This window comes from Propithecus coquereli, unplaced genomic scaffold (assembly GCF_000956105.1).
Source record: "Propithecus coquereli isolate 6110/MARCELLA unplaced genomic scaffold, Pcoq_1.0 Scaffold1, whole genome shotgun sequence".
Taxonomy (NCBI): Eukaryota; Metazoa; Chordata; class Mammalia; order Primates; family Indriidae; genus Propithecus; species Propithecus coquereli.
The window spans coordinates 9,442,846-9,466,270 of NW_012133857.1; the positions used below are offsets into that span (position 1 = coordinate 9,442,846).

At 38.9% G+C, this 23,425-nt stretch overlaps 1 protein-coding gene across 2 annotated transcripts in view; it reads left to right on the plus strand.

The window, feature by feature from the left end:
* ANO10 (anoctamin 10) overlaps positions 1-23,425 on the plus strand; it is a 240,616-nt gene that overhangs the window by 168,422 nt on the left and 48,769 nt on the right. For both annotated transcript variants that reach the window (XM_012638749.1, XM_012638743.1), the window contains one exon: positions 22,157-22,273. In XM_012638749.1, coding sequence (XP_012494203.1) covers positions 22,157-22,273 — 117 coding nt within the window. The remainder of the gene's footprint in view (positions 1-22,156; positions 22,274-23,425) is intronic.

Genomic DNA, 23,425 nt, shown 5'->3' on the forward strand with positions numbered 1-23,425 from the left:
AAAGATTTTTAACCATGAATTCAGTATCTTTAATAGATATAGGGATTTTCTGTTTCTTCCTGTGTCAGTTTTGGTAATTTGATTCTTTTAAGCAATCTGTTTATTTTATCTAAGTTGTTAAATTTATTGGCATAAAATTCACATTACTTTCTTAGTGTTTTAATTTCTGTAGGATATTTAGTAATGTCTCCTTTTTTATTCCTGATATTGGTAATTTGTATCTTCTTTCTTTTATTCTTACTTTAGCTAGAGGTTTATAAATTTTATTGAACTTTAAAAAAAACTTTTGGTTTTATTGATTTTTTTCTATTTGGTTTCTATTTTACTGATTTCTGCACTTGTGTTTAATATTTCCTTCATTCTGCTTAATTTGGCTTTTTTTTTTTCTAATCCCCTCTTAGTTCTGTTTTATGAAAAATTTCTTAGACTAGATTCCCCAGCCCTTCTATTGAAGTTTTCATTTTGGCAATCATTTGGTAATTTCTAGGAACTCTTTCTGGCATTTGAGCTGTTCATTTTCTGTGAGTGTCTGTTCTTGCTATATGAATACAAGATTTTCTTAGTTCTCCTTGGAGCTATCATTCCCCGCCCCCTTTTTTAACCTTCTATTCTCTGAATTATCTGTTTCCTCTAGGGTTCATTTTCTTCTTTTTCACCGTGGGACATATGTGCACAGCCTTATGTCTATCTGTTTCTCTCTCTTTTGAAGGCTTTTCTCAAGTATCTGGTGATTCTTGGCTATCTGTTCATATTTGAGAATTAGCCAGTAGCATAGCTGTCTCAGGGCTTTGTGATATGGTAAAGCCTTTTTCCCAGAGGCAGAGGCTTTGCTTTATCATGGAAGACCGGGGGTGAGCCAGAATATACTGTCATGCTCAATGCCAGAATATGGAACATGTTGTTGAGCTTCCTTAGTCCCCCTGCCTCCCACCCCTAGAAAGTTCACTTGATTTCTCTAGTAAAGGCCTCTTTTCTGTGTGTGTGTGTGTGGCAGATGCATGTGTGCAGCTGAGGGTTACTTAGCGGCAGCCATTTGCACACAGGGCTGTGGGAAGAAATGGGAACATCACTGTTCCCATTGTTATGGGGCAGTGTCCGGGTATGGAGCCTTTCCAAGGTTCTGCTTGTGCTGGTTGGCTTTTTCGATAGCTAAAGCCTGCCTCCATCTGAGTTCTAGGCTGCAATTTTCTACATTCAGTTTCATCATCCTGTACTCTTTCATCTATTTTCTGGACTCCAGACATTTAGAGAAATTTCCCATGAGCTGGTGGCCTTCTTCCCATTTCCTTCATTATCACGAAATCGCGCCTTTTTACTTCTTTCCTACTCTTTTGGTGGTCTCTTCAAATGGGTATGAGAAATAAATGGGAATCCTTGGCTTCCCATCTTAAACTAGTGTACTGCATTCTTTTTAACTTATTTATGTAGTAGTCTGTAATGTTTCTGATTTCTAATCATGCTGCCATTCACTGGCTTATGACCCAGGGAAAGTTGTTTAACTTCTCTGAGTCTCAGTTTTTTAAAATAGAGATAGTAGTAGAACCTACTTTGTAGGATTGTTGTGAGAACTGAATGGATTATTATATATAAAGCCCTTTGAATAACTTACAGCAGAAGTAAGCTCTATATGAATGTTTTTGTGTCTTGGTTATGTTGTGGCCTAGTTGTTTGTGCACACCCACCCTGGTTGGCTCTGCAGTCTCCAAGTGTGTATTAGAGCAGTGCTGCTGCACAACGGTGCTGTGATGGGCATCCCAGCGCTGTGCTCCCCGAGCAGAAGCTTCAGACAGGCACTGGCAGGAAGCACTCACTAGCCTCTGGGGCCAGCTGGGAAGCTGGCAGTTCTGCCACACCCTTCAACCATGTCACCTCCCTAGCCATATTCACCTCCCTCCTGCTTGGAACTTTATCCCCACAAGTCATTCTTCCACTGTGGCCCACAGGCAGACATTTCTGTGGGCCTTCTAGAACCTGTTCCATTGCCAAGAAGCCCTCCCTCACCCTCAGCCTTCTTCACAGAAGACTATCTGTAGAAACCTTGCCCCCTCCCTGATAATACCACCTTGTTTATGACCCACTGAATCGGATGATGCTCAGTTTGGTTACCCTCCATTTACCAGGGAAGTGCATCAGGTAGAAATGGGATCTGAGTGCAGGCCTAGTCCTCTTTACTCAACAACACTGACTCCTGGAAGGCATGTGGCTACCAAAAGAATAGAACAAAGGATGAAAACAACATGGTGGCAGGCAGTGGAGTGGAAGCAGTTGGACAGAAAGTGGATCAGAAAAAGGAAAAGAGAAGTGCCACACCAGGTGAGGGTGACACTGTGCAGCCAGCCGTTGCTTCTGGAGCCACCTAATGGCCTTTGGGCTAGTTTGTCCACCTTGCATTAAACAGTTCTGCCTCTCCACTCTCCTGTGTTTATGTTCTTCCTGATTCCATGTGACTCACAGGGCTCAGAGACTTTGTCTCACCCTTGTAGAGACATTAGTTCAGAAGCTCATGGCATATAAGAAATTGGTTTAAGCCTGATGGGAGATTGAATACTCCGCATTTCATGTCTGCTGCCTCTTCATTTGATGTTAGTGGGAATTTGTAATTCATAAGAGAATTTATGTAGAAGTATTTCCTGTGTAGAAATATTTTCAGAATATTTTATATTTACAGTTAGTAAAAGGAGGGTGTAGAGGAATTTTGTGGAGCAAATCAAATTATTTCAGCTTAAATTTGAAAACTTTGCAGGGCTGCATTGTCTTGTGCTAAGAACATCTTCCAAGAAGGAAAAAGCAAGGTATTCTAGAATCTTTGTTAAACTTCTCCTTTGAACAGATTTTTATAAAATGTGTTTGTCTTAGCTCTTCAAGGAAATTCGTCTGTGGGCTGCTATAAAGATATCTTTGCACAGTGGTCTCCATTAAAAGAGGTCTCTTGAATAGGACTCCAGGGTTAGCATTTGTAGCAGGTCTCCAGGGTTTTAATATTGCTATTTTATAAAGAACAAAGATCATACATAGCACAATGGGGATATGTTGTCATCTCCCCTTTTATAGGTAACAAGCTGGGGACAAAATGAGGGTCCTGACTCCTTCCTCCAGTGTTCGCTCATTTCACTGTCTTTGTTGCCAGGATCTCAGTGTCACTCAATGAAAGGGAGGCAGAAAAACTTAAGTGATTATTCCAAGATCCTACACAAACTCCCATAGCGTCAGAATGGGGAGCTGTGCATCTTGGTTGATAAGATCACAAGCTCCCTAAGCCCCAGGTATACCACTGCAGAGCTTTCCTTGTAGCATTGAGCATTTCAAGGGATGGCTCCTCAGAACACCTGGTGCTGATCTTGCAGTTGGTTTATTTTAGAATATAATTTGTAGTTTAGAGATGGAAAACAAAAAGCATGTGGTAAACTGGGAGCCTATAGGAAACGTACACTAATTCTAAAGTGAACCATGGTACACTTTTGCAGTAAGTTATACCTGTCAGGGTTAACTCTGATATGTGTGTTTAACCATCTGCTAAGAAGTATTTCATGTGCTAAGTTATTAATCACAGCACGGTGTCAAGTTCAATACTATAGGTGTCTTTTTCTCTACTTTTCTCTCTGAATTTATTTCAAAGCATGATGAAAGCTTTACTCTTCATTAGATTCTGCATTAGCCAATTTAGCTTTTGGCAACTCTTACCCTAACTCCTATTAAATACCATCCACAAATTGAGGTAATGATTGTGCCAAAACATGTCAAGTTTATAGATGGTAAAATACTGTTGGGTGTATTGTCATGGTACATTATAGATGGCTCTGGAGCAAGATTTGAAAGTATAATAACAAATACTAGAAAGCTGTAAGTATGATAAATCCATACCTACCACTTGTGTTTCATTCATAAAAATAGTGCTATCTGCTTCCCCTCATGACCGCCACAACCTCAGGTACACAAAATTAAGCTGATCCTACACCTTGCTTCATGGCACAGGCATCTTTGTGTTTTATTAATCCCCACTCTGTGGCCCTTTTCCTGTATAGGCACTCACGCTGATACATTCAGTGTATGTCCTTCCCTTCCACATTCTACTCGTTTATTTAAATTGTGGTGTTTGGCATGGGTTTTAATTTATGAGCATGATTCTGGGCTCTGAATCTCTAATTCTTTTTCACTCAGTATTACATTTGCGATATCTATCTGTGTGGCTGTATATTAATCTGGTTCATTGCTTCTAGCTGCTGCATAGGTTTCTATCTTCTGAATATGCCAGAATTTTCTTATCCATTCTCCTAGTGATGGGCAGCTCTTTGCTTCTAAAGCCAGCGCTATGTAAGGATGCACAGTCCTGTATTTGCTTCCTTGTGGATGTGTGCAAGAGCTTACATTGCAGCACAGGTGAAGAAAATGCCCAGGTTTAGCAGATTTTTACCATCTTAAGGTAAAACTCTGGGCCATCAGCATAATACAGAACTTGCAGAGTTTTAAAATATGTACATTTAATATAAAAGATAACATTCAAAAATGCAGTTAAGATTATCATTAATTATAAACTGCACTGTCTGAAGATTCTATTTTTGTAGCGTCCTTTTCCTTTTCTCCTAATGACTCTGCAGGTGTTGGTGACTGCTGCACCTGCTGGGCTCCAGGTTCCTAGGGAGGGAACCAGCCTGAGTTATCTGAGGAGTAGGCAAAAGTAGCACATCATTTTCTATTTAAAGAAATTAATTATTTCATCATGTAGCTGGTACTTAAATGGTTTTTTAAAAATGTTAAGTATTCTCTTTACTTTTCTTCATCTCTGTGCATCATAAATTAGAGCTAATTCAAGTCTTTGTTTCTGTTGCATTTTGAACTAGAATAGCAAAATTCTATTTTGCTCTAGAATAGCTGTGCCTGGAGTACATTGCTCTAGAGAGTAAATAATGCCTCATGTACCATAGGATATTATAATTTGTTCTTTTATATGTCTTTTTCATCTTTGTGCCTCAGGACCTAGGGTCAGAGCCTGGTTAAAAAAACAAAAGGTTTGGAACCAATGTTTATTTGATTAGGTTTGGAAATTTTGTAAGTATGGTTTACCCAGAAATTGTGAGGAAAACATCAAACATGCAGTCCAGCCCACTGCAGTTTTGGGAAGAGCCCTCAGGGTGGTGAAAGGGGAAAGAAACAGCCATCCAGTCAGATCAGTTAAATTAGCTAGCCCCAAGAAGTATCAGTGGGGTGGAAGATGACCCTCCTATCCTCGTGACTAGCTGATTTCCAGTAAGCAGTGCGGCACACCCCAGGTCACTTACCCCATTCCTTGAGGACTTAAGGGCCTGGCTCACTCTACAGAACCTCTCTCTAGTACACATCCTGTCACTCTTTCCACAGTCATGGCTGCAGACTTCCTTGACCTCCTTCCTCTACTGGCCTGTCTTCCTCCTGATATCAGCCTCCCATCCCCACAGTAATACCTGGCTGGCCTCAGTTTACACTCCTAATCACTGACCTTAAACAGCCCCCAGTGCTTTCTGGCACTTATACAAATTTCCTTGCCCCATTCTCTTTCCTGCCCTCCTAGATGCCTGTTTTGTACCCTCTCCTCTCTCAGTCCTCCAGTACCTCCTTCCCTTCTCTCACTCTTGGCTGATAACTTTGCTTTCTACTTCACTAAGAAAATAGAAGCATTAGATGAAAACTCCCATCAGCTGCACCACCTGAGAATAAACACCTAAAGAGGGAGGAGAAGGAAGCTGGATTGAGCAGAAGAAGAAGTTAGGCAGCAGTTCAATCTCAACAAGGGCCCCCCCGCCGTCCCCCGTCCTGCCCCGCCCCCGAATCCATGGAGAGCTCTGAAGCTGGAATGGCCAGGCTGTTGTTCTCCACCCTAATAGACTAGTCATTGATGCAGCTGCCACAGGAGAAAGGTGACTGGGTCAGGGTGGCTCTCTTCAGCTCAGGTGTGTCTTCCAGCAGCACTCCAGAGGCTGAGGGAATAATTCCTTCAGTTCTGATGGGGCATCTGGGTGGTGGCATGTCCCAGCTTCCTCTAAAATTCTCTTACAGTCTGAGTGTTGCTCTTCTCAAGGCCCAACTTCTTAAGCAGCTGTTTCTGTGAGAATGTGCTTAGGGGCTATGATTCAGAGTAGTCTTGACATTACACACTTTGAATTTATGCTGTGATATACTTTGAAAATAGGGAAGTTTCTTCTTACCAGATTGGTGTGAACTTTAAGACAATATAGAATAGCACTGCTCTATTATAAAGCCTAAGCAATAGAAAAGAATGCCTGGACTTGGTAGACACCTAAGCCATTTATAGAAGTTCATCTCTGAATAGAGTAGAAGCTTTAAGAACTTACCACTAAAATGCAGTTTTTCAGCACTGTGCCAAAGTTTGAAGGAAGTACTTTTTAACCTACAATTGCATCACAAAAAGATGACATAAATGTTACCACCAATATTTTCTAGAATGCAGGGTGCCTTTATTATGGCTTTAGTTCATGTGGACTTGAATATTATGTTCAGGAATCTTATTTCACATTTATCACTTTATTTTTAAAACTGTGTCACAAAGGAAAAAGTTATTAATATAAGATTTCCTTATTATAACCAAGGAATTCTCTAAGATGTATGATTCTGGCATGGATGAAAAGCCAGATATGTAATTTTTCACAGCCTTCAGGGATCAGATTTTCCATGCTTAAGTTGCATTCATAGGCATATAGACAACTATTTTTCGACATTATTCTAAACACAGTGGTAAAAACTAGTAGAACAAAAGTCAGCTGCTTTTTTATATACCAGCAAGGAACATTTGGAATTTCAAATTAAAAACGTACCACCATTTACATTAGCACCCAAAAAAAAAAAATGTATAAGATCTAGATGAGAAAAACTATAAAACTCTATTGAAAGAAATAAAAAAAAATCTAAATAAATGGAGAGATATTTCAAGTGGAGAGATATTCAGAAACTCTACTGAAAGAAGTCAAAGAAAATCTAAATAAATGGAGAGATATTCCATGGATAGCAAGATTCTATTGTTAAGATGCCAGTTCTTCCCAATTTAACGTATAGATTAAAACACAATCCCAATCCAAATCCCAGGAAGTTATTTTGTGGATATTGACAAACTGATTTTACAGTTTATATGGAATGGCAGAAGAGCCAGTTTTTGAAGAAGAACAAAGTCAGAAGCCTAACATTACCCAACTTAGAGACTTACTATAAAACTACAGTAATAAAGACAGTGTGGTTGTTGGCAAAAGAATAGACAAATATGTCCGTGGAACACAATAGAGAACCCAGAAATAGTTCCACTGAAATAAAGTGGCAAAGGCAGTACAATGGAGAAAGGGTGTCTTTTCAACAAAGGATGCTGTAATAACTAGAAATCACATGCAAAAAAATAAATATAGTCACAGACCTTAGACTTTTTACAAAAATTAACCCAAAATGGATTAGAGACATAAATATAAAACACAAAACTATAAAACTTCTAGAATATAACAGAAAATCTGGATGTCCTGGGGTTTGGCAATTACTTTTTAGATACAATTCCAAAAGCATGAAAGAAATAATGTTGGACTTCCATAAAATTAAAAACTTCTGCCCTACAAAAGATAATCTTGAAAGAATGAAAAGACAAACCACAGAGTGGGAGAAAATATTTGCGAAACACATATCTATTAAAGGGCTTGTGTCCAAAATATGCAAAGAATTCTTAAAACACAATAATAAGAAAACAGGCAACCCATAAACAGTCTAATAGCTCTTCTATTGCTGTGTCAGGAGCTGTTCAAACACTGATGAGGGTAAAGACAAGAAGCCCAGCCGAGAGAGAAAGATACAGCTAACACTGGTGTGCAGAGTTTTTAGAAAGAGTGGGTGATCACTCAGTGATTTCTGCTGCCATCTGCTTCTGGGAACCCAGGATTTGTGTCCTCATGTCCTCCGTTTTATCATTGCCTTGCGGCCTAATAGCACATGTCATTTCAGCAAGGAATGCTTCCTACCTTCCACTTCCCAGGTTGCGTTAGGATATTACATTCAAGTCTACTCCTTGTAGAACTTATTAGCAATATCCTATGCTTTTCAGCTTTTGCCTTAATGTAACCATTTACATCTTTGTCAGAGCAAGGTAAGTGGGAAAAACGGTTGTACAGAGGCAGTGGATGCATAAGAAAGAGTAGGTAAGAAGTAAAGCCAACTGGCCAGTCTTTGCTCTGAAACACAGTAACTTCAGACGATTGAATAGAGAGTTGGTGTCAAAGAAGAAAAGGGCTAAAACTTTTTATAACTACACAATTTTTAAGAGATCAAAGATACAATTTTCTGTTCTCTACTGGAATCTTAAGGAAAATACTGATTTATGATTTAACTACTTTTTCTCTTAGATCAAGTAGGTATACTTAATGCACAGCACACTATTATCAGAAAGCTAAAGAGAAATCTGAAGGTCATGGGTTTGGAAGATTTTGGGTCATTTTCTTAAGGAAAATACTGATTTATGATCTATTACTTTTTCTCCTCTTAAATCAACTAGATATACTTAATGCACAGCACACTATTATCAGAAAGCTAAAGAGAAATCTGAAGGTCATGGGTTTGGAAGATTTTGGGTCATTTTCTTAAGGAAAATACTGATTTATGATCTATTACTTTTTCTCCTCTTAAATCAACTAGATATACTTAATGCACAGCACACTATTATCAGAAAGCTAAAGAGAAATCTGAAGGTCATGGGTTTGGAAGATGTAGGTCATTTTCAGGATTTTTGTTGTTACCTGAGAACTGGTTTAGAAGATTTTGCTGAGTTGTTTTTAGATGGTTTCTTTGGAATCCTAGCTTAATTCTTAATTGTTTTATCTGAAAATTTTTAGGAAATATATGTGACAAAGTTTCTTTTTAAAATAAACTTTTTATTTTAGAATAGCTTTAAATTATAGATCAGTTGACAAGCTAGTACTGATAGTTCCCATATATTTAATACCTGGTTTCCTCTATTTTTAACATGTGACATTATTATGGCACATTTGTTGCAATTAGTGTACCACTATTGGTACATTATTATTAACTAATGTTCATATGTTACTCACATTTTCTTAGTTTTTGTCTAATAATGCTCATCTTATATATTTCCTGCCCCGGTCCTAGACTCAGCCATTTCTCCAAAGAGCTTCAGTTCTTTTTTTTTTTTTTTTTAAGAATGGTGTTAGAAACCAAGATCTGTGTGCATCTCTTAACTTTTAACCCATCTGAGTCCTTGTATTTAAGGTAGATTTCTTGTGAATAATATATAGTCGAGCCTTTCCTTTTAGCCACTCTGACATTCTATCTTTTAAGTAGTATGCTTAGACCATTCACATTTAAAACGATTATTGACATAACTGGATTAATATCTACTGTGTTTTTATTAAATAACTTTCTATTTGTTACATTTGTTCTGTATTTTTTCCACCTTTTTCCCCACCTTCTGTGATTTTTACTTAAACATTTTATGAGTCCATTTTCTCTCTTCTGTTAGCTTATCAATTATACTTTTAAAAAAATTTAATGATTCCCATAGAACTTAAAATATACATTTTTAAATGATCAGAGAACATAGTATCATTTTACATGTAGTGCAGGTACCTTATAACAAACTATTTCCAATTTCTCCACCTTATCATTATGACATTGTTATTTATTTCATTTATGTGCTATGATCACCCAGTATAGCGTTACTGTTATAGCCTTAAACAGTTATCTTTTAGATCAATTAAAAATGATAAAAATATTTGTTCATTTTACCTTTACTCATTCCGTCTCTGACACTCTTCCTTTCTTGTTATAGATCAAGTTCATTTTCCAGTCCTGCCTGAAGAACTACTTTTTAACATTTCTTGCAGGTCTGGCACAATGCATATTCATTCTCACCCATTTTCTCTCCCCCACTTCCCCTCTCCTTCCCTCCCTTCTCCCCCCTCCCCCTCTTCCTCTTCCTCCTCCTGTCCCTCTCCCTCTTTGCACTGTCATCTAGAAAATCTTTATTTCTCCTTTATCTTTGAAGGATAATTTCCCTGGATATAAATTCTGGTTTGGTGGGGTTTTCATTCAACACTTTAAATATTTCACTTGATTCTCTTGTTGCTTTAAAATGGTTTCTGATGAAAGGTCTGCTATAATTCTTATCCTTCTTCTTCTATAGGTAGGTGTTTTCCCCTCCTCTGGCTTCTCTCAAGACTTTATCATTGTCTTTATTTTTCTGCAGTTTGAATAGGATAACGCCTAGATATAGGTTTTGTGGTATTTATTCAGCTTGCTGTTTTATGAGCTTCCTGGATCTGCGATTTGGTATCTCATTAATTTTGGAAAGTTTTTAGCCGTAATTACTTGAAATATTTTTTTCTGCTCTGTTCTCTCTATTTTTCTTCTGGTATTACAGTTACGCATATATTGCACTGTACGATATTGTCCCACAGTTGTCAGATATTTTTTTCTTTTTTTTTTTTTTTCCTCTCTCTTTGCTTTTCAGTTTGGGATGTTTCTTGTGACCTGTCTTCAAGATCACTGATTTTTCCTGGATCACTGTGTGCAGTCTACTGACGAGCCTATCAAAAGCATTTTTCATGTCTGTTATAATGTTTTTAATTTCTAGCATTTCCTTTTGATTGTTTCTTAGATTTTCCATCTCTCTGCTTACATTATCTACCTGTTCTTGCATTTCATCTACTTTTACCATTAGAGTCCTTAATATATTAATTATGGTTATTTGAAATTCCCTGTCAGAAATTACAAAATCTATTATGTCTTAGTTCTTATGGTTTTTTGATTTCTTCTTCTCTTCCACGTGTGTTTTTCTTATGATTTGTCATTGAAAGCCAGACGTACTGCATCAGGTAATAACAGCTAAGGGAAATAGGCATTTAGTGTGAGGATTTATGTTAATCTGGCTGGAAGTTGGGCTATAGTTAACATTTATTTTAGCTATAGGTACCAGAGGCTTTAAATTTCTCTAGTGCCCTTGTTTTTGTCTCTCCTTTACTTTGGGCTTCCCTATGTTCTCCTACCCAGAGAGAGTCTGTGTCTTGCAGCTCCCTCAGCTGTAATCCACTGTTGTGATCCTAGAGCCCTGGTGGTGTGGTGATAAGGTGTTGGGAAGGGGCAAATTCTATAATCTTTTGATTAAATGGGGTTTTTGTTATTGTTGTTTTGAGACAGGGTCTTGCACTGTTGCCTGGGCTAGAGTGTAGTGGCGTCATTACAGCTGACTGCAACCTCAAACTCCTGGGCCTGAGCAATCCTTCTGCCTCAGCCTCCTGAAGAGCCAGGACTACAGGTGTGCACCACCACACCCAGCTAATTTTATTTTTTTGTAGAGATGGGGTCTCACTATGTTGCTCAGCCTGGTCTTGAACTCCTGACCTCAAGCGATCCTCCCCCCTCAGCCTCCCAAAGTGGTAGGATCGCAGGCGTGAGCCACCACACCCAGCCTAAATCTGTCTTTTAGTGGGGCTGTGTTTCAAGACAGGACTGTGACCTCCACAGCTGCTCATCCAGTGGTATAGCTTTTTCTCCCTGTCTCCTACTGTCTCCTGGCTGCGGTGTTCCTGATCTTTTTCTCTGAAGCCCTGACTGGTGTCAACTCCATTTCATGTTGTTTTGTTTTTTCCCCCTAAGTGAAATAGGAAGGCTGGAGGGGGCTGGAGTAGGGGGCAGATTTCCTTTCTCCATCTGTAATCTAGTTTCAGAATTGTGCCCTGGAAAAGTCCTTCCTCCTGGAGAGTGAGCCTTTGTTATGGAGAAGTCTCTGAGTAATACTTCACAACAGCCACTCTTCCTCTCCCCGTCCCCGCCCCCACAAGACCCACAAGAGGATCCTTCAGAACCTGCAAGGAAAGTCTGTGAAAGTGTGGGGGCCCCCAGGACAGGTTCTCACTGGTGGTAGTCCACACGCAGCCTCCAGCAGTTCATCAAAGTGACCGTGTAAGTGTTCCTGCGAGTTGATGCGTCCAGCAGCTTCTGTTGCAGCGAAGCGTATTTTGGTTTCTGTATTTCTCTGGATGTGTCTGTCCCTCCCAATTTTGGAGGATGGTTTGCTCTCAGATGGGTTCAGGAAAAGTTTTGATTTGCAATTTGTCCAGCTTTTTCTTGTTGTATTGAGAGGAACAACAACTTCCAAGCTTTTTCCATGTTGGATCTGAAACAAGAAATGCTCAAATGTCTTTTTGAAGAGATTTTATTTAGTTTTGTATAAATTTGCCAGTTACAGAAATAGTAAATCGAAGCATATGTTCAGTAGTAAATATGCTAAATTATGCTTCAGGGAAACATTTTAAACAGAATGTTTCAATAAGCAAACTATGTATTTGGTCAATGACAGCCGTAGTGAAAGGTCCACGCTGGGGTAGGCAGAAGCCTAGTGCACACACCCTCTCCCAGTCTTTCAGGCTTTTCTTCTCTGCAGAGCAGATTTACCCATGATAATGAATCTGAGGTTCAGTTTAGGACCTTCTTGTCATTCATCACCCAGGTAATCAGTCAGCTGATGCCACTGGTGTAGTTGATGCCTGAGATGTAAAGCCCATGATTTCCTGGCATAAGTTCTGAACTTAGAAGCATATTTTGGCTAGAAACATTTGTTCAGAGGCACTTCTCAAACTGTAGAGAGTGACACTTTGGCTTCTGGCAGAACATTTATATATATGGATGACCAGTGTTAGCTGGATTAGAATAAAGACTTATGAAAGTAAGAGAGGTGCTTTGTCTTTTCATTTATGAACAGGTATCATCTGATTCTTAGGGAGTTCCATTAAAGGACATGAACATTCTGTGCAGTAATTTCTTTCTTCAAAAGAATCACTCATAGTTAATTGCTGCCGCTAAGATTTGGAGGCCCAAACAGAGTTGAAGGTGGTCAGAGAGACCAATTTGACAAAATTGTCACACGGTAATTTTAGAGATTAGCATGTTTTTATCCATGCTATCAGGCATTACAGTGGGCACGTTGCAGTCCCCTATGAGGAAAAGGAGGCTCAGATGGCTCACAAAGCTACACAGTGTCCTGCAGGAGGTGTCAGAACATAGATCTACCTGCCTTCCAAACTCGTGCTCTCCCATAGTCGCCATTCATCCAGTGTCACCAGGAAAGGCACTGTGGGCAGAAACAGCATTGTGTAGAATGAAGAACTAGGGCTTTGTGTCCAGCCCTGCCGTGTAGTCCCTGAAGGTCACTGTTTTTTCCCCCTTGAAGTGATTAATTTTAATTAGCCTCTAAGAATCTTTTAGCTCTAAAATCTTTGCAGTCCTGACATGGCAGCAGACATCACTATCCAGCAGGTCATAGTGTGTTAAGAGTAAAGACAATAACCTGGGGGAAGAGGAAGAAACATGAACCTGGCAGGAACCCTGTCAGAGATGGGGTGGAACCAGCGGTCCCAGAGAGGGCACGTTTCAGAGGCTAAGTCCAGATGAGGCCTTGGAAAATTCATGCTGGGCCAAAGCAGGCAGGTAGAACTAAGGAGACAGGATAGACTTTTTGCCCAATAGTGTCAAAGAAAATACCAGGTATCTTTACTTCACAGTTGGAACTTAATGGAGTGTTATTAAATACGGCCAAACAAAAACCTAGAAAGAAAACAAAAAACTTACAGGGAGGGAGACAAAGTCCGTGAACAAAGAGCCATCCTGGGGTACAACATCATGTCACATATGTGCCATAAGCCCGTAAACAAACCCTGCCGTCACAAAAGTGAAGGGAGAAGAACTCCCCTCCCCTCCTGCACCTGTGGCTTGGGCTCCCCACCACCCTTGTACCTTCAGACTTCAACTTCAGATTCCTCCGGTGTTCACTATGCCTGTATATTTTTGAATATAAATAGTGTTTTGGGAGGCCAGGAGGTAAGGGACAGTTAAGTTGGCCCTGAATTGTACCTCATAGGAAGCAGCAACTCCATTTCCTACAAGACTCCACCACCTGGAGTCTCCTGAATGCCACCTTCCTCACCATGGCCATATCAGGTGACTTCATGATGTCCACTGTCTGGCCTTGCACTGTTGTAGAGCCACCGCCCTCATGTGGCCCTGGGAGCATTACATCTAGCCTTGTGGCTAATGATCTAGGGAACACAAGTGTGTGTTTCTCCACTATGACCGAAAGTTCTTACTTGATGGTACAATTAAAGCAAATGAAGTAAGTATACAGTAAAATGAAATCATAGTCTTTGGCTATCACTGCTTGTAGGCCTTAGAGAATATTTCTGGACACACAGTTATTAAGTGTTGCTTGGTTTTTTTTACTTGTCAAGTGATCAAAATGATTACTGAAAAAACAAAGCAGGCTCCAAATAAAACATAACTCTTCTACAGATTTCACTTCCTTTTACCATCATCAAATCTGGTGTAGAAACTGCTTTATGCAAGAAATATGGCTCTGAATGGGAGGAAAACAAACTTTACACATGTAAATTGCTTTAAGGCTACATAAGATGTGTTCTTTGGTGACACTGGGCTTGCAAAACCTGAAAGTCAGATTTCCCACCCCAGTGACAAATGACGACCCTCTCATTTGATATCCTTCATCTGTAACCAGCCTCTTTGTTAGCAGGTCCCTACAATGGAGATTATATTTTAAAAGGAAAGAGACGACGAGACATACAGTTTAATTTATTTGTAACCTTTTAAATTATTTCCTTCTATTCATTTGGTCTAATTCGAATTTTTTTTTCCAAACCTCTATTCTATTAAGTGGTGGGATAGAGGAGGAACTAAAAAACTTTTCATGCTTTTATAGTAATCAGTTACTCTTATCTCTCTCATTATTTTGACTCTCCTAACATTTTCCCAATGCTTTCTCCCCTGCGCACTTCTTTTGGATTTCTGCTTTCCATTCACCTTTGAAGCTCAACTCCTCATTCACTTGACTGATCTTGGGAAATAGTCCGTGCGGACAGTCCAGAGGCCCAGGCGCTTTGCCATGCTAGCGATTCCCTGTCACTCCCTGTGCGGATCCTCAGTGCCCCAGGAGTGGCGCATGGTCTGGGGCACAGAGTGCCGGATCACAGGTGCTGCCCTGCCCTGAAGGACTCTCTCAGGCCACCCACCAGGGGGTAGGGCCTGAAGACACTGTGAGAAGCCTCCTCGTGAACTCCACAGAAGAGTCCCAGTCATTATGTTATTGAGACAGACACAAATTCTGTGATACTTTATCTTTTAACAAATATTCATATGAATTAACCAGTTGATTAAATAATTAGAGTTCTTAGTCTTTCTGCACACCATATACCAAAAGACAGCAAACTCCAGCCACAGGACCAAATCCTCCTGCCACCTATTAATATAGTACTGGCACCCGGCCACAGCCGTTTGGTTATGTATTCTCTGGCTGCTTTTCATGGTACAAGGAGGGGCGGAGTTGATTAGTTGTGACAGAGACTGTGCAGAGCCTAAAATATTTACTGTGTGGCTCTTTAGAAGTTTTCTGGTCCTCTTCTGAACTAAGAGAATCTTTTCTGATAGGAATTGCATTGAATCTGTAGATCACTTTGGGTAATACAGACATTTTAACAATATGAAGTCTTCTAGTACAGTACTTGAACACAGGATATCTTTCTATTTTGTATCTTCTTTAATTTCTTGAAGCAATGTTTCGTAGTTTTCAGTGTACAGGTCTTTCACCTCCTTGAATAACTTTGTCAGTATTTTATTCTTTTTGATGCTATTATAAAAAGAATTGTTTCCTTATTTCCTTTTCAAATTGTTCATTGTTAGTGTGTAAAATATAACTGATTTTTTGTGTTGATTCTGTATTCATAACTTTGCTGAATTCATTTATTAGTTCTAATGGGTGTGTATGTGTTTGTGTGTATGTATGTGTAATTAGAGTTTTCTACATTTAAGATTATGCAATCTGCAAACAAATAATCTTACTACTTCCTTTCTGATTTGGATGCCTTTTATTCCTTTTCTCTTTCCTCTCCTCTCCTCTCCTCTCCTCTCCCCTTAATTGCTCTTGCTAGGACTTCCAGGACTATGTTGAATAAAACTGGCAAGAGTGAGCATTCCTTGCCATGTTTCTGATCTTAGAGGAAAAGCTTTCAGTTTTTCACTGTTTGGTATGATGTTAGCTCTGGGCTTTTTCATATGTGGCCTTTATTATGTTTAGGTAATTTCTTTCTACTACTAGTTTATTGAGTGTTTTTATCATGAAAATTAAATTTTGTCATATACTTTTTCTACATCAATCGAAATGATCATGTGATTGTCCTTCATTCTATTAATGTAGTATATTGTGTTGATTGATTTTTGTATGTCATTCCATCTTTGTATTTCAGGAATAAATTCCACTTGGTCATGGTGTATAATTTCTTTTTAATGTATTGTTGAATTTGGTTTGCTAGTATTTTGTTGAGGATTTTGCATCAGTATTGATTAAGGATATTGGTCTGTAGTTTTCCTGTTGTATGTTTGTCTCGTTTTAGCATCATAGTAATGTTGACACCTTAAAATGAGTTTGGAAGTATTGCCATCTTTTCTGTTTTTTGGAAGAATTTGGGAAGTATTGTTGTTAATTCTTCTTTAAATGTTTGGTAGAATTCACCCATGAAGCTCTCTAATCCTGAGCTTTTCTTTGTTGGAGGTTTTTGGTTGCTGGTTCAATCTGCTTACTAGTATAATTCTGTTCAGATTTTTTTTCTTCATGATTCAGTCTTGGTAGGTTGATGTTTCTAGAAATTTATCCATTTCTTCTAATTTTATCCAGTTTGTTGGTATGTAATTGTTCATAGTAGTCTCTTATAATCCTTTTTATTTCTGTGGCATGAGTTATGATGTCTTTCCTTTCATTTCTGATTTTTGGTATGTGAGTTTATGAGTCTTCTTTTTCTTCATAGTTCTGCTTTGTCAATTTTATAGATTTCAAAAGACCAACTGTTAGTTTTGTTGATTTTTTTTGCTATTGTTTTTCTATTCTCTATTTTATTTATTTTTGTTCTAATCTCTATTATTTCCTTCCTTCTGATAATTTTGGGTTTAGTTTTTTCTTTTTGTAGCTCCTTGAGGTATAAAGTTAGATTATTCACTTGAGATCATTCTTCTTTTATAATGTAGCATTTAACACTATAAACTTCCCTTTTAGTATTGCTGTTGGTACATCCAATAAATTTTGGTATGTTGTGTTTTTGTTTTCATTTGCTTCAAGATATTTTCTAATTTCCCTTGTGCTTTCATCTTTGAGCCATTGGTTGTTTAAGAGTTTATTGATTAATTTCCATAATTCATGGATTTTCCAGTTTTCCTTTTGGCTTTTGAAATCAAACTAGAATTCTAGCAATTCCTCTCAGCTTCTTGAATTTAGATGTCCATTTCCTTCCTCAGATTTGGGAAATTTTCAGCTATTATTATCACATCTCCTTGTCATTATAGACTAGATTTATACAAGGAGGAGGACCAGTCAGCCTGGCTAGAGAATCAGAGGGCTTCTCAAGCGTTTTCTGGTGGGCGTCATCTCTTGGCCTATGCATATAATTTCCCGATTAGAAAATTTGCAAGTTTCTTTATTAGAAGTTCATAATCTCTTGCTGCTTCTGTTGTCTGTCCACATACTGCAAGTTCTCTGGTGCTACAACAAGTGCCAACCTCTTCTTTGTTCTCAGCAACCCCCATACATTCAAAATATAGCGGTTCCCATGCCCTCCCAGTCTGGGGAGACAGAAACTAGTCCCTGAGACAGCCCCCGGAAAGGGTAGAATGTTGGGCTTACATTCCACTTTCTTTTTCCCTCCCAAGCAAGAAATCACAAGTCGAATATTTTCTCCTAGTCACGCCAAGTTGTGCTGGCTTGGGGGAAGAGTTACCACAGGTGAAATGCAGTTGCTTTTCTTACCCATTTCAATGCAGCTGTTCTTTCCTTTGAGCTTTAGTTGGAATCTGACATGACCTTGGGTTCTTCTTTGCTTCTCTCTTGAACCCAGCAGCCTCACATGAGGAGCTCTCCCAGCAGATCACTTGCTTCCTTTAAGGGCAGATCTCTCACTTTAGGGCAAGAGTAGAACCTCTAGCTGCTTTGTTACAGGTGGCATGAAAAAGGGCTCCCATGGCCCCAGCTTTTCTGGAGACTGTTCTTTAATGCATTTACTTTAGTGCTGACTCCCACGCCCAATCTTTTCTTTTTGTAGAGTTAAATCTGACGTTGGCCCCTCTCTGGGCTTCTTTGGGAGGACCTGCGTTTGTCTCAGGTGACTTGAGCTACACTTTTCACTTCATTGGTCCTATTCTCAGAAGTTCTGGCAACTTCTCTCATTTTCCAGTCTTGTTTCTTTTAGAATATATATTTCTATCATTTCAGGGTACCCTTGGGAGGTGGAAGAAGTAGCTGTTCATGCTTGGTCTACCATCTTAAAATGACAATCCCCAAGGTTGTTTTTTTAAGAACCTAATTCCTTAATATTTTTTCAATCTCTGCTCCATTAGTCATTTTTATTAATTGACATCTGGCATACTATTTGTCTGGTAATCAACAGAGGATACTTTTTTGAAGAAGTTTCTTTTGTTCACTTGTGGCTGAGTTCTGAATGGAAAGAGGTAATACTGCAGACACACCACTGTAGGAATCAGATTAGTTTTTCAGAATTCTAAGAATTCAACTCTAATTTGCATTTTCTGTTTCAGAAGAGACAGGGTTGGGGACACATTGCTACAAAACACAGCTGCTACTGTTGATCATATCACGAGTTTTCTAGTTTCTGCAGAATAAAATAGTTTTACTCACTCTCTGTACACCTGGCATGAGATTCCCAGGGTTTGACAGCCCTGCCATGACCAAAGGTGAGCAATACTCTAATAGCGGAGCAGGCAGTACTTTACCGCTGGCACTGGAAAACATTTAGCTTCTCTGAGTGCTAATTTTCTCTGGTCCTGTTCTTTTTCCCTTTCCCTAGTGAGACATCCTATAATCATTGTTTAAAACATACTGTTATGAGAAGCCAACTTCTTGTATTTATTGGTTTAAAAATTCTGCCCATCTCACCACCCTGCCCCCCACTGTTTCTTTTCTCCCTTACATTGTTTAGGATATAATTTTCCAAGTTTTAGTTTAAAAGAGAACTGTTGGTGAAGAATCACAATCATGGCCCGTAAAATATCTTCACTTTTCATAGACCAGCTCCTTCCACCCAACTCTTCATTATGAGTGTATTTTTCTTCAAATATAAGTAGATTTCTATTTCGTCTTAGGTTTTCTTTTATTTAAGTAAACAAATCAAAATGGCTGAATGCTTTTTACAATTTCTTTTCTCAGATCTGTTAGCATAAAGCTGTTCTCAGCCTTGGAACAGAATTGCTGTATGGAAAATATAAATAATATCCAAAAAATTGATCCTAAGAAATGCAGTGATATAAATGTTATTTAGGTTGCCAGGCTAGACTACAGAAGCTTATTTAATCCATTATGATGCTCAACTTGAATTAGTTCCTGGGGAAAAGAAGCCAGTAAGAAGGGGATCAGGATTGGGAAGGTCTGATGTACCCTTTCCTGACCATGGAGATAACATTGGTTCCTTTCTGCTTCTCTTTACCCCTCTTCCTTGAAACTGATCCCTACTGCTGAAGCTGCTTGTATCTCTGCTATGGTGTCTTCCCACCCCACTCCCAAGTATTCAATTTTATTTGCCAAGAGATGGAGGACAGAGAGAAAGAATTTGCTAGTACCAACTAATTAAATTAATTAACTAATATCTGTGAATGGTTGATACTCCTTAACCTTCCCAGGGGTGTTTTCACTTTTTACAGAAAATGTGTATTGAAGCAAATAAACCTATAATTGGTGAAACTTCTGGGAGTTTAGCAAAGTAGGAGAAAAACCAGTATGACAGACTGGGGAGGTTAGGAAGTGATGGACAAAGGCCACCATCTAAGCAGTCTGGCCCTGCATAAGTGCTGTTTACATATTTGCAGTGTGAATGAATACAAAATGACTACTTTCTCCAGCTTCTTTTATTCTTGGTCTCCAGTTAAAAAGGCAAAGTTCTCAGAGCTTCATTTTGTCTGATTTTGGTCTGTTTACTGGGCAAATGAGCAATCATGACCAAGTGGGCTTAGGAGCCTGGCAAGGCATGTGTAATTTGTTTATTAAGTGATGAATTCCTGTGTTCTTTTTTATGTAAGATTTTTCCCCCTTTATATAAGTAACTCATAACCATTAAAGACTAAAGATCAAGAGATCACCCATAGTGCCATCATCCAAAGAAAACCATTGTGAAGATGTTATAATTTTAGAAAAATAAACTATAGAGAATTACTCACAAAATTACCCATGTTGCTGTGTGTTTAAACATTAAAATGGCCTCTTGTTTTGATTAATATTATCTAATCGATACCAACTTTTTTAAATTCATGAGAGTTTTACGAACATTTCATGTGGAAACCACAGCACCTAGGTCTGTGGCAACCTTGCTTAGTCACCCAATAACCAATCCTGGTTCCCAAAGAGTTAACACACTTTCCAGATGCCTTACCTCCAAGAGAAGCATGTCCTTCCTTGTCAGGATGTTTTGTTTTGTCTTTTAGCTTCTGCCAAGACTCTGAGGAAGAAGAAAGGGGTACACATTTATTAGGAGAGATGGAAAGGGGCCAGTGACTTGATCATGGTGGGGCTCCGGCAACTTAAGGCCACACAGTTTCTGAAAAGTATGGAAGATTTGTTTTTATCCACTAATTTATTTCTTGTCTAATATTTCCACTGAAGTGATTGCCTCATATACAGTTATATCTCAGTACTCTATTGGAATGAAATAATGGCACAGTATAGCCCTTTCTGAATTATTCACTTAATCTTTGGAGATTATATCCAGGTTCCTGTTAATTCAGTTAGTTTAGAATTTAAGCATATGGTATCATCTGATCCATGCTGTATTATTTTCTTGTTTTCCTACTAAAGACCCCTAATCAGTATCTTCCAGTGTTGTCTTCGATTATAGCATTCACATTTACATGAAGGCTGCCTGTCCCTGGTCTACTCCAGGTCTCTTGTCAATACCAGGCACTGCCTGGCCTGCTCTGGGGTTCTGCTGATTTTCAAGTCTTTTGATTGAATTATTGCTTGCTCTGGCATCATGCTGATTTCCTTCACTATTTCATGCTTCTCCCAGGAGATATCCATTTGTTATTTATCTGTTGTCTTCCTTCTGAAAATATCACAGTAAGGAATTCATTTAATTTTTTCCAACGGTCTTCTTTTTCTGTCAATAATTCAATGCAACATTTCTTAAAAACTGTTCCATCTCTTTCATTGATTTTTTTAATGCCTTTTAATTATTTCTTACCTTTAAACACTCACAGCTTTTAATCCTTAGTAGTTCATGCTGTCACCACAGGACAGCTTTATTCCTTTGGTTGTTCAGATTTCTGTGGGTGTTGATCCTGCATCATAAGATGATGCTAGGTTTGGAGAAGTATCAATAGGTTGAGGCTATACATCTGAAGAGCAGAATTACCAATGGAAGAAATACTGTTGACTTAATTATAAATCTCATACCATATATTATAGAGAACCTTATTATGATGCTGGTGTGGAAGGGAAATACATAGCCAAGTTTTAAGTTTCCACGTTCTAGTGGATACACTCTACATTTCTGTGTACCTCCCCTACCTAACATGGAGTCAGCAGCATGAGGTTAGTCATTCAGTTAATCAATGTTTACTGATGATCACGTTATGAGAAAAACTACACCAGAAAGTACTGAGGATGTAGAGGATTCAAGGTACCTTATGTTTGAGACACATGTACACTTCATACAACTCAACCCAAAGCTCAACACAGAGGGATGTTTTTGGGCAGAGAATGAAATAATTCCACAAATATTATACACTAAGATACATTGTTAATGCACAGTCAGAAAAAAAATTTGTAGAAGACTTTGGAATAAACTTTATTTTTCGATAAAACATTAAGAGTAGCATATGATATCAATTTATAGGAATAACTGATTTTTAAAAGAATAAAGCAGAGTAAGTCAATAATTATCGAATGGGCCACAGTGGGGTGGCCTAAATATAACTCACGGGCCTGGTTGGTCTTTGGTACTTCACAGGCCAGTAATTAGAACTTATCTAAGATTAATGAAAAGGACCCCATATTGCTTAGGTACCAATTTATTTCCTTGCACATGTGGTCTAATGTATCACATTGACATATACTCTTTCTTGTTTTTAGCATGCACTCCTGGCTTTAAAGTTTATACTCGCATTTGCTATACCTGATAAACCACGGCATATCCAGGTGAAACTAGCCAGATTGGAATTTGAATCTTTGGAGGCACTCAAGCAGCAGGTAAGAGCAACTATCCTGAAAAATGAATGTCTTTCTTTAGCAAATGACAGGAAACATAATTCACAAGAATCACTCTCAGCATTTACTTCAGCCTTGAAGTTACCAGTTTAAGTAAATACAGAGGACTCTAGTTTAGGATGGCATAACAAAACCAAAATCCTAACAATATGAACAAGCAAACAGGTTAAAAGAACTAAACTAAGCAAACAAAAATATTCAAGCAATGTTAAATAAAGAACAGCTCGCAAAAAAATAAGATAGAGATTTCTAAGATCACTCTGGGGCAGCTCCCCACAGTTTCTAATTCTTCCCTCTGCAGCAACATTAAGTGAGGAGAAGTGAGTAAATAGAATTCTTAATAGGGTCTTGCAGAGAGCAAGACATAATGAGTTTGGGTGGATATAAGCAGCAAAAATTGCCATTAAAGGAGAAACTGCTCAGTAACTTCACATTCTACCAGAGTCCACCTCCCCCCCTCCCCCAAAAGAAGCCATGCTGGAATTCACCATTTTGGTGATTTTCTGCAGGTAGGAGAAAGAGAGCAGAGAGACAGAGGATTCCTAGATGCCCAGAGCATCTCTCACTGGTTATCCCCAGTGTTACATAGGAATTTAAGCAACAACAAAATCAATAAGACAGTATCATCTGAGGGGACAAGCTCTGGGTCCAGGACCTCTTGGACCCGTACAGTCTCTTTGGCCTCCAAACCACTTTGCACGGGAATATTTCTTCTTATGTTTGGGGAGTTGGGAGGAAAAAAAAATGTGAAGAGGACTCAGCCAAGCTGACCCTCTGATAGAAACATGAGGGCCCCAAGGGTACTCACCCTGACTGGGTGAGGTGACCCCAGAAGAGGACTTGTGATAAGAGTGTAGAAAAGAGGGAGAGCCTGGACCCATCAGCCAGAGCCGTGCTCATGTGCACAGTAGATGGGAAGACTGAGTTGCCCGTGTCTCCTAGCAGTAGGGCAAGTTCACTTGTGGCATGTGGGCTAGGCAGTATGTTTGTATAAAAAACAAAAACCAGCATCGTGCTCACTAGTGAAACTCCAGAAGCTTCCTAGCATTGGCAGGAAACCCATCATCACCATTGTTCTGGAGATACTTACCAGTGCAATTGTATAAGGGGAAGAAATAAGTTCAAGTAACCTGA